This window comes from Peromyscus californicus, unplaced genomic scaffold (assembly GCF_007827085.1).
Source record: "Peromyscus californicus insignis strain IS unplaced genomic scaffold, ASM782708v3 Scaffold_10__1_contigs__length_136768540, whole genome shotgun sequence".
NCBI lineage: Eukaryota > Metazoa > Chordata > Mammalia > Rodentia > Cricetidae > Peromyscus > Peromyscus californicus.
Window position 1 is genome coordinate 66,857,958 of NW_026294391.1, and position 15,108 is coordinate 66,873,065.

The 15,108-nt window shown below is 33.3% G+C and overlaps 1 protein-coding gene across 1 annotated transcript in view; it reads left to right on the plus strand.

Annotated features, from left to right (window-relative positions):
• LOC128116910 (uncharacterized) overlaps positions 1–15,108 on the plus strand; it is a 280,495-nt gene that overhangs the window by 114,636 nt on the left and 150,751 nt on the right. Inside the window, exons 6-7 of the mRNA XM_052748571.1 lie at positions 7,451–7,492; positions 12,068–12,187. Coding sequence (XP_052604531.1) covers positions 7,451–7,492; positions 12,068–12,187 — 162 coding nt within the window. The remainder of the gene's footprint in view (positions 1–7,450; positions 7,493–12,067; positions 12,188–15,108) is intronic.

The following is a 15,108-nucleotide window of genomic DNA, read 5'->3' on the forward strand; positions in this document are numbered from 1 at the left end:
AGCCCCGGGTTGATAGGTCCACAGCTGAAAAAAATCTGAGAAAAAGCTTTCCTATCAGAAAAAGGACCTCTCTGGAAAAACAGTAAAGCTGAACTGTGTCTGAAGCAGTTGTGCTGCTGAGTCAGAATGCTGTCTGAGGAAAGAGCCCAGCCAGGGCAGAACAGAACTATCCAGGAGTAAAGCTTTCTTTTCTGTCAGAGAAAGCACCTCTTTGAGAAAAGCTTTGTTTCAACTGACTCCCTGAGATGAGGAAGTGTGGCCCTAAGGGGTGATTGCCTCTGGCATAAGCTCTGTCCTTGAGCACCCAGACAAGCAAATGCAACCCACTGGGGGACTTTGCCAGGTGAAGGCCTGATGAGGCAAATCACCTGTCCTAATGGGAGTTTAGAGATGGCAAAAACCTCCCTTGTTAGATTTTTCAGTCTATACACAAAGCACGCAGACCCCGAAAACAAACGGACAAAAAAGCCCCTACCTTCAGTAGCAGGGAAAGCCGCCACTGTAGTGTCGGAAACTGTTTCTGGGGTAGCGGGATAAACTGAGACCAAACTGGGAACTGTCTGGGAAAAAGACTCCGAAGAAACAGAAGGGACATAATCCTCCCCAGAAAATATGTGACCTGAAAAAGCTGCTAGAATTTGAGGCAGATTCGGGGGGAGAAAAAAAGCCCCTACCTCCAAAGACAGCTAGCAGAGGAACAGAGCCACAGACAGATACCTAAAGCTCTGCATCTGGGGAAGGAAGGAACAAGCAAAATGAGATAGATCAGTGGGAGAAAATCTCTCTGAAAGAGCTATGGAAAAGCTGTTGTAAATGTTTTTCACTGACTGGCTAAGACAAGCACAAGCCCAGAGGAAAGTTGCTATCAGAAATGCCAGCCACAATGCCGGCTAAGGAGGCAGGTGCGGTTCTGATCCAGGGTCAGTGTCAAATGAAGGAGAGACACCTGTTAAAGCCAGCTGAGGAGAGACCAGAAGCCTCCCAATGTCCCATAATTGAAAATGTAAAATGCTTGTCCAAATCTCCCGTTGTAAAAGCAGAAAACTTTGTTCAAACCTCCCGGGCAAGAATTTGTAAGCAAGTCTGGTAAAAGAACCAGTTGACTCTCAGACCCAAAAAGAACTATGGGAAATGACTGATATAAGGGAAATGATATAAAGGACTGATTTAAGGAACTGATAATATTATGGACTGATATAAGGGAAATGCATTCTGGGAAAGGTAGTTTTTCCGCTAAAGATGGCGACATTGCCCTGAAACACTTTTTGTCAGCTCGAAAATACGTTCATGGTAAACTTAAAATACAGCTTTTAAAAGAATAAGGAGGAAAATCATCTAAGAGTTTAAGTGTCAGTTCCATTGGAAAAATTGAAAGGATATGGAACTAGATGCTTTGCGGTTTGGGGCTCCGTTGGTAAAATGCCTTATTTACCCTAATAGCTGTGCAAAGTTTTTACGGTAGTTGGATGAAAACTCTGGGGAACTGTGGGGGTGGTGGGTAAACGCCCCACAAAGAGGCCATTAATTTGAGAGAGTACAAGAAGGTATATATGAAAAGGTTTGGATGGCCAAAACGGAAGAGAGAAATGGTGTAGCTGTATTATAATCTCAAAAAGAAAAGAAAAGCAGATAAACCTGTAGATGTATAAATTTTGATTGCTGATTGTCTAGTTTTAGTACTTGAAATATGTAACTCCATAATTTCCTGAATTTTAAAATTTTTGCTGATGGTATTCTGATGAATTTACCTTTATATGTAAATTTATTGACAGTTTTCTCTTGAAGTCTTAACACTGTTTCTTTGTTCTATACTCCTGGCATTTTATTTACAATGCGTTGTGGTGGTATTCCATAGTCCTTTTCCTAGAGACTCCAAATGTTTTCTGTGATTACATGTCAATTTCTTTCATAAAAGATGGAATTTTCTGCTAGAATCTTTATAAGTAGACTTTCTATGCTTTAATTTTTATGCTGTCACTTTAACCCATTGTTTCTTAGGTTGGTAACTTGATTATACATAAATGTTTTGAAAGTTTTTTTAATCATTTTTCTATTCTTTTCTTCTTTATTGATGTCTAATTGTATCTCCTGAATCTTGTCTCCCATCTGATAAGTTTTTCTTTTGCTTGATCTTTTAATGGTTCTTTGCACTATAATTCTGTTGAATTTAGTGTTTCTTAATTATTTTTTTACACAATCCTTGCTGAATCATCTATGTTGCTGACTATATTATCCTCATGAATTAGCTTCCTATTTTATTCATTTGATTGTTTGTATACTCCTTAATTTTAATGGTCATTTTTACTAGTAGACTAGAATTTTTGCCTGACATTTCAGTCATTTATATTTAACAAATAAGGAGTTACTATATTCCAAGAAGTGCTATATTGCCTTGATTTTTTTCGTGCATTTTATGGTTCTTTGTTATAACCTGTACATATTTTGGATGGGGATATTTCTGTTTTATCTTAGTATCTTAATGAGCATCCTTCTCTTGTAGTATTAATCCTGATGACTACTCAGAAAGGAGGAGGAAATGTGCCTTAACAGCTGAAGTATCAGTACAAAGCAGACCTAGAATTATACATAAATCATTTAAATCCAACCAATGACCATAGAACAGAAAATTGCAGAAATCATGTGTAGAAAACTAAGGCGTTAAAATTATTTAAGGTAAAAATAAAAATGATTGAACAAAATGAAATTGGCAGATAAAGTCTCAAAAGAAAGAAGCAAGGTTAAAGAAAGTAAGGTTAAAAAGAAGATAAGTATTAGGAATACTGAGAGGAAATGTAAAGGATCAAAATTTTTGTATATGCTGCCACAGTTACTGAGGTCATATGTGCATCAGTCATATTAGATGGGACTGTTTCCTTGGAGTCACCCATGATCTCTGACTCTTTCTGCTTCATGTTCCACATAGATCCCTGAGCCTTGAGGGGAGGATACTGATAAATGTACTGGATGGTTTTGTGTCAAGTCATCAGAGAGGAGGGAGCCTTAAGAAAATTCCTCCATGAGATCCAGTTGTAAGGCATTTTCTGAATTAGTGATCAGTGGGGGAGGGCTCAGCCCATTGTTGGTGGTGTCATTCTTGTGCTGGTGGTCCTAGGTTCTATAAAAAAGCAGGCTGAGCAATCCAGGGGAAGCAAGCCAGTAAGCAGCTCCCCTCCATGGCCTCTGCATCTGCTCCTGCCTCCAGCACCCTGCCCAGTTTGAATTCCTGTACTGATTTCCTTCAATGATGAACATCAATGTTGACATGTAAGCCAAATAAACCCTTTTCTCCCCAACTTGCTTTTGTGGTCATGGTGTTTCTTGGCAGCAATAGAAACCCTGAGACAATAAAGAGTGTCCCATTTACTGATGAGTGCACCAAGGTATCTCACTGTCTGTGTACATTATCCAGTTGTGAGTCTCTGTAATAATTACCATATACTGCAAGAAGAAACTTTTCTGAAGAGGGGTTCAGTAGTACATGATCTATGTGTATAACAATATGTCATCAGGAGTTGCTTGGCTGCAATGTTCCTTTATGAGAATAATAGTATTAGATTTTCCCCTAGGTCCATGATATATCCAATTTCAGGTTCTTGACCTCATTAACAGTGTCAAGTGTGGGTTTTGTTTTGTGGGGTGGGTCTTAAATCCAATAAAAAAAGTGGTTAGTTAATCCCATTTGTACCACTATTGATTATACCAGTATATATTTCAGGCTGTTAAATATTATAGGCAAGGTTCATGTCTGGGTGAGACAGATGATTACTTTTCTCCTCAGGTAGCATGTATAGTACTTGCTGGCACTATGAATGCTAGTCAGTAGAGGTGAAGCTTCTAGTTGGGTACCAGATCAACTTCTACATGTTTGATGAACTAAGTAAGTGGTATCTTCAGGAAAGGGGGCTTACCATCTGTTGTTTGTTTTCTTGATGGTATCTATTTAGGCTGGGGTGATACTGAATCAATTCTTTAATTCCTAAGAATGTTGAATAATTTTCATATGTATGTTAGCCATTGGTCATTTTGTTGAAAACTGTTCATTTGCTCAATTATTTACTGGATCATTTAGGGTTATTTTGTGTTTTGATTTTTGAAATTTTACATACTATGAATATTAATCAGCTTTCAGATGAAGAGCTGACAGATTTTCTCCCATTCTATTAACTGGCTTTGTTTTAAAAGGCTGTTTGTTATACTAACATTAATTCAAACACCATCACAAGAAAATGTCGCCCCTGTGCTCACAAGAAACACAGAAATATGATATAACCATGGAGAACTGTCAGTGAACAATTTTCATTTCTTCAATTTAAAATAATAGAACATGAAAGAAACTGTAAGTGAGCTCCTTTTCCATTATTAATGACAGGAAATAAGTTGACAAATATAAATAAGTAATATAAAAACACATACAAAGGCATTTGAATACTAACCAACTATTAATGAGAATAGGGAATTTTAACTATTGAAGTATGTGTTCACAGGATGACTTAAGTACATATTAAAATACTTAATGAGAAAACACTTAAGACTGTTGTGCATGAAAAGACAACAAATTGAGTATTGGGACGCATTCTTTTAATCCCAGCACTCAGGAAGCTGATGCAGAAGAATGAAGAATTTGAGGCCAATATTTGCTACATATCATATTCCAGGGTAGTCTATGCCACTTATTGAGTTCCAAACATGCAGCATTGTATGTCTTTTATGAGTAAAATGCTATAAATAATGTTAATATTCAAGCTTAGGAATGTATGTCAAAACCTAAAATGAGCAATTAAATTAGGGAATATTCGCACACAACAATAAGAAATGAACCAGTGCTACACACAGTGACATACGAGATTTTCACATATTATGCTGAATAAAAGAAGCCAATGTAGCACATATTTTACAAACATGTACAAAGTCTCTATTTGCATAATGTTCAAAAGCAAGAAAAGTTTATCTATGATACATCTTTTGACAGAGAAGCTATGTATTGGAAGAGAGCCACAGTAAGACACATAGATACTGGAAACATGTTTGATCTGTGACTGCTGTGTGGGTGGTTCCATATGTAAAATTCCATATGTTTACCTTACTATATATATGTTATACCACATCCCTTAACCCATTAAAGATAACCTCAGAGAATGTTTCTATGTGATATTAAGGATGAAAACAAAACAAATTCTTGGAATGATTTCACCAAGAGAGATTCAAAATTTGAATTTTCCACTTCTCCTAGTGTCTTCCATCTGTCTATAGTTTGTGGTTACTGGCCTAGCCTGTCTTCTAGCTTGTTGTGTGTGTCTGATCTGTCTTTGTTGTGTCTATGTGTCTATTATGCCTTTGAATCTCTGCCTGCCCCTAACAAAGGGCTTTGCTCTATATTATTAAACACCACAAAAAACATGGCATTGGGAAGTAGTGAGTTATACTTTACAGAAATCTTTTAACAGTTTTACAAGGAAAAAGTCATTTTACTGACCCCAACTGACCCAAAAGCACTCTACTGAAAACAGACGTTGTCAAGCAATATCCGCATGTTATTTTCAACATTTGTGGTAGGTATGTGTTGTATAAGGTTACTTTCACCCTGATGATTACTTTTAGCAAATGATTACCACAACATACACAAACATTACTTGAGTCATGGGCATGGAAGAGTATATAATTTAGGAATATGTGTGGTTGTAAAAATTGATTGTATGGGAAATTCAAGGCATAATAACATTGGTTACATAGTTCTCTTAAAGACATCTTAAACAGCCTGAGTATGGAGTAGGACATCAGGTTAAGTACAATTTTAAATGATTTCAACACATATTATTAACTTTAATGTGTGGTGTGCCAAAAGTTCAGTCTTTCTGGAGTCAAAAGATATTTATACAAAAGTGTCACTACATAATGTCTCATTAAAAATGTTTATTTGAATTAATTCATTTAGATATTATAAAAATGAATTTATTACATGCTAGCATAAATAACATATAAAAACACAAAAATGAAGAAGTTTATTAGTTTTATAAATTTCAAGTACCTTTAATTCTCATTTAATGGGAGATGCTGAACATGCATGTTTGCTTGTGTATCACATTTGTAACCTACTCATGAAAAATGCAAGTGAAATAACCCCTAATGTATAATATTATAATAATTAATAGTATTGTGAAAATAATTTTGACCTCATGAATCCTTGAAAAGCTCTTGAGGCTTTTCCAACACACCCTTTAAACGTCTGTTCCATGGTCACCATGAAAATAATGATAAAGATGGTATAGGAGAAATACCTAGTGGAAATTGAATGATATAAGGATTTAGTAAGCACATTCATGGAAAATGAACAAACAAACAATATATGTAAAAAGAGAAAATTCTCTAAATTATATAAATGAGAAAATTACATTTAATTTAAATATCTTAGTACTTAATTTAAAAGAAAAAGACTTTACAGCTGGATGAAAATGAATCTAAATGACTTCAAGAGTTACAATCTAAATATAAGAATACCGAAATATTAAATCCAAGAAAGTGGGAAAGATTGTATAGTGTAAAATTAATTTAAGTGTTCAGCAACCTAAATGCTTCCTATAGATATTATGAGTAAGCCAGAGAAAAAAGGAATATATATGTGTATATATATATGTGTGTGTATATATAATATGATTTCATTTATATGAAATACCAAACAGAAAAACAATTATGAGATAATTCAGAGAACTGGTTATTACTCAGACTATAGTCTGGGGAGGAGCATAAGGGGACTTTCTGCATTGCTACAAATATTCTTTATTTTATGTTATAATTGTGCAGGCATATACATGTGTAAAATATCATTAAGATATATATATATATATATATATATATATATCAAGAGTACACTTATGTATTTTAAAATTAAGTAAAATTTTAAAAGATTTATGATTAGAAGAAAAATGAAAATGTTTATCTTTGTAAATATTGCCAGTTGAAGAGCACAATTACAGAAAATTTGGAAAAGAAAAAATTTCAATATAAAGGTTTTAAGGTCATTGTCCTATTGGAAAATGAAATGTGTATTGATTAAATATATTTCAGTCTGCTATGAATGTTAAAACTTTTATTCTAAAGATAACATTAAGAGAATATATAATGTCTGGGTGTGTAGGGGACATAAGGAAAATGTTAATAAAAATAATTCAAAGAATTTGAGAAATAGGTCTAAGAAATACATTTTTCATGACACATAAAAAATATAGAATGTCAGATTCAGTCAGACTGTATGGGAATCACTATAAATGTTAATGGAAAATATGCATTGTGTTAAAAGATGGAGATTTACAGATTGTTCCTTAGATTCAGAAGAATACATTTCTTTAAGAAATGAAAGAATTAGTGGAAATAAGGTTCTATTGATGTTTATTCTGTTCCATTAAATAAATAAGTTTTACATCAACAGTAAACAATAATTTACTTTTTTTTGTAGGCTGATCTTAGCCATGAAAATGAGTCTGATATAATAGATGTGGTAAGTACACTTTTAAATTTTTTTAAAATATTTCTGATTCACTCTATTATTCATCATATTAGTGTAGTAAATAACTTTACTTCATTTACTACTCTGTATAATTATTTATATATGGTGAATATTTAAAGTATATTATGGTTTAATTTTTGACATACAAATGTAATTGGATAATACTAATTTTTAATATAGTTTTTTTTAGAAAATAGTCTAGGATTAAGAGCAAAACTAAAACTATAGTGAAGGTGAATACTAAAATGTCTTCTCATTGCATTCTGAAACTGAAACTAATTTCTCTATTGATATTTCTGTCTGTTCCTTAATAACTTTCTTTTGTGAAACTGCCTTTGTCAAAGACTGTAACCATTTTTTTATAGAATTTTGTTGTCACCTAGGTAAGCAAGTGTTAATACGTTATGTGAAAATTATTTATAGCAAATAGTGTCATGGTGGCATTCATCTTCATAAAAGTTACACTGTAGCTTGAGTTTTCCTGCCTGGCCCACAGTCAGGATAAATCTCTGACACCCGCCAGTCCCACAGCCGCTCAGACCCGACCAAGTAAACACAGAGACTTATATTGGTTACAAACTGTATGGCCGTGGCAGGCTTCTTGCTAACTGTTCTTACAGGTTAAATTAATCCATTTCTATTAATCTATACCTTGCCACATGGCTCATAGCTTACCGGCATCTTTACATGCTGTTTCTCATCATGGCAGCTGGCGGTGTCTCTCCGACTCAGCCTTCCACTTCTCAGTTTTTTCTCCTCCTTGTCCCGCTTATACTTCCTGCCTGGCCACTGACCAATCAGTGATTTATTTATTGACCAATCAGCAACACATTTGACATACAGACCATCCCACAGCATTACACTGTTTGGGACTAAATAAAATTTTAACCTATATTCGTTTTAATAATACAGTCATTTTTGTTTAGAAAAATACTTTTTTTAGTTTACAATTTACAGACTACTTGAGATGTATGTGTGGTTGAAACAAATAGAAAATTCGATTTTTCTCTTTTCTAAATCAAGCTAGTATTAATTTCAAGGAAGTGTAAGAGGCTCAAAAACTTAGATTTTTTTCCCATTGCTTAGCAATTGTTTTGGGCCAATAGAAATCACCAAATAGCAGTTTTATTTCTAATATAGTATCCAGTATAGAAATAGGGCAAATAGTCTTTAATTTTTTTTTTTTTTTGCTATTTGCTGATATTGGAAAGTAATTTGGCTTTAAGACTTATTTCTTGTGTAAGTGAAAATGTCCCAGTAAGATATTAAAATGTTAAATATCATGTTTTCTTGTCAAGAGTAAAAAAGTTTTAGGTCTCTCTTAAAGATAAATTTTGTAAAGTGCAAGATTAAATGAGGCATAAGGAATGGAAATTATAAAGCAGAAGAAAAAAGGTAAGGGGAAAGGAGACAACTTGCCATTTTTCTTAGGGGTAACTATACATTCAGTTTCAGTAAGAAATGAGGATCCTATAATAGGGAATCTGAAAATGGCTCACCCTCCAGTCATTGATTGGCCACTCCCATAATTTCCATACCACCTTTATCCCAAAATATCTTATAGGCAAGGCAAATTGAAAGTCAAAGTTTATGTGGTTGAGTTGGGGTCCCAATCCCTCTTCTGGAAGTCTTGCCTGGTTACAGGAGACAGCTGGTTCATGCTCCATGTCTTCCCTTGTTAGGAGTCTTGGCTAGTGTAACTCCCATAGATTCCTGGGAGTTTCCATTGCACTAGGTTTCTAGCTCATCCCAGAGATGGCCCCTGATTCCAGTTGTCTTTCACAGTACTCTCTCCTTCCATCTTCCCCCCACCTGATCCCTCCTGTTCCCTTGCCCTTTTCAACCACTCCCCCATCCAGCTGTAATGTCTATTCTATTTCTCCTTCACAGTGAGATTCACATGTACCCCTTTGGGCCCTCCTTGTTACCTAACCTCTCTGGGTTTGTGGATTGTAGTATGATTATCCTTTATTTTATAGCTAACATCCACCTATAAGTGGGTACATATCATGTTTGTCTTTTTGGGTCTGGGTTACCTCACTGAGGATGATCTTTTCTAGTACCATACATTTGCCAGAAAATTTCATGATATCATTTTTTTAACAGCTGAGTAATACTCCAATGTGTAAATGTACCACATTTTCTTTATCTGTTCTTTGTTTGAGGGACATCCAGGTTGTTTCCTGTTTCTGGATATTACAAATAAAGCTGTTATGAACATGTTTGGGCAAGTGTCCCCAGGATATGGTAGAGCATTCTTTAGGTATATGCCCAGGAGTGGTATAGCTGGGTCTTGAGGTAGACCAATTCCTACTTTTCTGAGAAACCACCAGATTGATTTCCAAAGTTGCTGAACAAGTATGTACTCCCACCAGCAAGAGGGGAGTCTTGCACCATATCCTCTCCAGCATGAGCTGTCACTTGTGTTTTTTATCTTAGCCATTTGATAGGTTAGATTAGATAATTGTATAAGGTTTGTGAATAATTATATTTCTTAAAATTTATCTTTAGTTCTGAAAGTATCTAAAATTTTATTTCATTTTTTAAATTTAGTTTCTAAAATTACTAACTTGTATAATATATTTTAGTATTTTTAAATTCCAAATAAAGCAGGATGCCTACTTATTTGTTTTATTTTGTTGCTTAGGATGTCTAGTTAAGCATGCAAAAAAAGCAATTTACACATAACAAATGATCCCCACTGAAGAAAACATAAAAACAAGTTATGTTTAGATTTCTCCCATTTTTTCAAATATTTGCAAGTTGAATTAACACATTTTTTTCACAAACATATACAATAAATATAAAAATTAGGAGCTGAATAGATCCTTGAGTCCCTCTTGGAAAGATAGAACTCATTTGCTTTCATTAATAAAAAAAAACTTTAATGAATATACACTATGTTCCAAACACTGTTTAGAAATAAAAATGTAAAAAGACTGAAATTTTGGTCCTTACTTTTACTTTGAATTTTATGACACAGTATCCTTACATCAGTGTAACAGCCCATCTCAAAAAGTTTGGGCTAAATATTGTTTAAGGTAATAATCAAATTAAATAGTCCCTGTTTTACTAAAAGTCCAACCATGTAATGGTATAACATTTGTGATATCTACAAATTACATTTTAATTAATGTATGTACTAAACTGAAGTAATTATGAGGGACAAATGTATATTTGGTATGAACATGAATATACTGAGTATATGGAATTCTTTTTTAACTATTTAAATCACTCTGTTTTCCTATATCACTTACATAAAAACAATTCTGAAATGTTAAAAAGGAATATATATAAAAAGTTACAAAGTCAGGCTGGTTGTAAGCATCTGTAATCCAACCACTCTGTATTCTGCAACAGGAGGACTATGAGTTAAAGGCCAACTTGCACTACATAGCAAGACTCTTGTCTAAAGAATTAGTAATTATATCTGTTTATAGGGTTGAAGGTGATATGAGATCTCTCTGTCTGTGTCTTTGTCTTAGTGTGTGTGTGTGTGTGTTCAAGATCCTTCTAAAAAGCAGTGTCAACTGGAGGAGTGAGTGGTCAAACACATGAAATTATGGGGAACATTGCATTTTCAAAACACAACAATGGCATTTTCATAACTGACATTTGATAATCTGTTTCTTTGAACTATATGACCTTGAAACTAAGATTTACAGCATTAAACTTTCCTTTAGTGAATATTTAGACAATGATATTATTGTACCTGAAAATACATATTTTTATGGTATACTAAAAATCTTCATATGAAATGTGTTTTGAAAGCAAGCTGTAGTGAATGGATAAGTATATGCATATTTGATAAGACACTATGACCAAGGAAACCTATACAAGAAACAGTTTATTGGGACCTTTCAGTTTAAAAGAGTGAGTCCATCATCATGATGGTGCAGAGAATGACAGCACGAAGGCAAGCATGATGGTGGAGCAGTAGCCAGAACCATACATGCTGATCTACAAGCATGAGACAGAACGAGAGAGAGAGAGAGAGAGAGAGAGAGAGAGAGAGAGAGAGAGAGAGAGAGAGAGAGAGAGAGAGAGAGAGAGAGCGAGCGAGCAGAGACAGAAACCGAGAGACAGAAAGAGAGACAGAGACCCAGGAGAGTTAACTGGTAATGGTGTGAGATGTTGAAATCCCAAAGCTCACGCCTAGTGACACACTTCTTCCAACAAATCCACACCTAATCCTTCTAAAACAGTTCAATTAACTGAGGAACAAGCATTCAAATATATGCACTTATGAGGACCATTCTTCCGTGAAAATGTTACTTCAAAACAATTCAACAGTCATAATCTATTTTTAGCCATTCTACTCACCTGCTTATAGCCCATACCATGACTGAGATTAGCAAAGAAATTTAAACTAGTTTTTATTTTGAAACTATGCATTTGACTCACTCTACCAAAACTTGTTAAATAAATGAAAATCTTTTCCAGTCTATGAATCTTGAAGTTTCTTCTTGATACATACTTGTTTTAATGAAAATTATGTAAAGTCCATATTAGCACTGAAGTAAAAGTTGATGTATTGTGTATCTTTTTCTTTGTTTCTTTTCCTAGTGCAAGAGTGTGGCTAAAATGTGTCACTACATAATTTCTCTGCCACCTGATCTTCCAAAACCAGAAATAAAAGTTCCAGGATCTGTTCTCTGTGAAGAGAGACCATCTAGGGTGCAAGTGGTAAGCAGTTTTAAACAAAGATTTTTCATTAATATAAAATATTAATAAAAGATTTACAAATGCTCTAATATTCTTTCTAACAAAAATCACTTGTGATATTTTTTGTTTTTTCTTCTTATGTTTTCAATATATATAATATGCAAGATATAATAACTCTTTTTACATATAGTCATTATTAATTTTAAATAAATACTTTATATGATGGAGAAATACCAACTTTATTAATCATTCAGTTATTATTGGATTTGGATGCCCATAAGATTTCAGGTGCTGAAAGTAAAGCTAATATAATTAGCTTAAAACTCTGGCTATGGTGACAGCATTCAATTCTGTAAAATTAATGCTATTTTTAAATTATAGATGATTTATAATGAATTAAATTTGTTATACCAGTATTTGGGATGTGTGGGTGTGTGGGTGAGTCTTGTGTGTAAATTGAGTTTCTCTCTTCTTCCTGTTTCTGCTACAATCATATAAAGCATTAATAATTTGTTTTAATTGCTATATGTTTTTATAAATGATATATTGCTTCTGTTATCTGTTTCCTTAATTTTGTTATTAAAATTTCTCTAAGTTCAAAGTATTAAATGTTTATTGCAGAAAAATGCATACAATATACTGTAACATTGAAATTTTTTTGCAATATTTATGTGCTTCTAGCCTATCTTCTTTTACTTTTAGTCTTGTCTTTTGTTTATATTTTCTTATATATAAGAATACATTATATATATATTTGATCATGAGAACATTTTGTAACTTATGTTTAAATTACTTTAAACTTTTCTATATTGTACTTATCAATACTGCTCTGAGGCAATTTTGCAAATTCATACATAAATCTTTTCTCAGAATTACTTTCTTAGTATATAACTATCTCCCCAAGGGTTATGAATGGTTTTTATTTTCTCAATATGTATTGAAAAATTACTTTTGGGCCTTATCAGTATATACTTTCATTATAAGCAGCTTTTATGTATATCAATTCATAATGCTTAAACTACCTAAACAATTATAATTGTCTAAGTTAAAAATAGTTCTAATCATAATCAGTCATTTTATACTCCTCATAACTAGTGATGCTAATCCATTTAACCACTGCAGTCTGTATGACAGTTTATGGGCATTACAATATTAATATATGCCAACTTCATTTTATGCATTTTCACAGTACATTGAGATCTCTTCACACAGAATGAGTGATTTACTGTAGAAACTTTTCAGTTATGATTTGCAAATATTTTTAGGAATATTTCCTTTCCTAATAGTTACTATCTAAATTTTCACAATGAAATTACTGTTACATTTCTGGGAAAAATCTAATTTTATCTTGATGAATTAATGAAAGGAAGAAGGTAAAGATTGTTGATTTAGAATTATTTATGCTGAAATAGTCAGTGACTTAAAAATTGAATGGATTGCTTAAATAGACGTTGTCTTATTCAGTTGAGTCAGTGATGCTAATATACTAACTGCATGAAAGTGAGCATGGCAGTATCTGCTGTTGGTGATATACAAAATTGGTTGACAATTTATATATCAGTCATATAAAATTTTAATTTTATTGTGTAAAATATGTGAACCAAAACATGTTAGTAAATAAAGTTTTTAAACTCAGAAACAAAGAATTTAAAGCAATATGAATAACAGTCAATGTATGAGTCACTCATTTTAATTCATACTTTGCCAATACTTACCCAGATGTGAACCTGAGCAAGTAATACTTCTTCTCTAACTCTTGCTATTCACATATAAAAAATATAGGATTTGCTAATAACAACAGAGGTCACTTACACTTCTGTAAACTTGTTTCTTACCATAATGACCCTCTCAAACAGATTATTATGTGTATTCTGTTTAGTGATTAATTCCCAGCATGGAAATGGATTTTGGTGATTTAATTAAAATGTTTGTTCTATAGATAAGGGTGTTTTTTATTAGCATTTAGAAGAGGATGATAGGACTCTGAAGGATATTAAAATCAAATTATAATAACTATTGATGAAGCACATGTAACAAGGAAGGATATAGGTTTTCAAGAGCCTGAACATTACACAGTTTGGTGGTCCCTCTTTACAAAAGATATAAATTACACACAAATTGAATATTCATAATAAGAAAAATCACAACAAATCATGAATTTTTAAACTTCTCAAATATTACACACAAAATATTCTCAGGGCCTTGAAAGTGTCCTGTTCAAGAGAGGGGCTCTAAGACTTAACCTTCATTGGCTTCATGGTAATTTCATCTCTGAAATTAGGCATGTTTTTTACTCTTCCTACTTTTCTCTGGCTCCACTCCTTAACAGTTCTTCTCTTTCCATGGACACAAGTATCCTGAAAGAAGAAAGCAACACTGGAAGTCAAATGTAAATACTGAATAGATAAGGCATTTGTCTTGCCAAGGACCATGCTAGCATGGTTCCCTCTACATCAGCTACCTGAATTATTTTTGCTACATTTCATAAAGCATTGATGATTAAGTTATAATAACTTCTTTACTGCAGTTTAAAAAGGTAGAAAATTGTATTATGCCTTTTGTTTTAGGTTTGTTTGTTTGTGTGGTGTGGTGTGGTTTCATGTAATCTAAGATGTCCTTTGAAAATGTCATGTAGCATAGGCTGGCTTTGAACATTTCATCTTCCTATTTCCACTTCCTAAATGCTAGGATTTTAGGTGTGTGTTACCGTGTCTGGTTTGAATTCTTATAGTTTGGTGGCTAAATAAACCTAACCACAAATATGGGCATTTCTATACTGCTGTTAGAGTGAGTAATATGTTTTCTACGTTGTCTGGGAACATTATTTTACATCTGAGAAAGTGTACTGGTTCTTTGGCATTATGTGTTCAAACATCTCATCAAAATCATCTTTCCTCTAATATGCCTTGTTTCATATACTTTTTTACATGTTTGATATATAG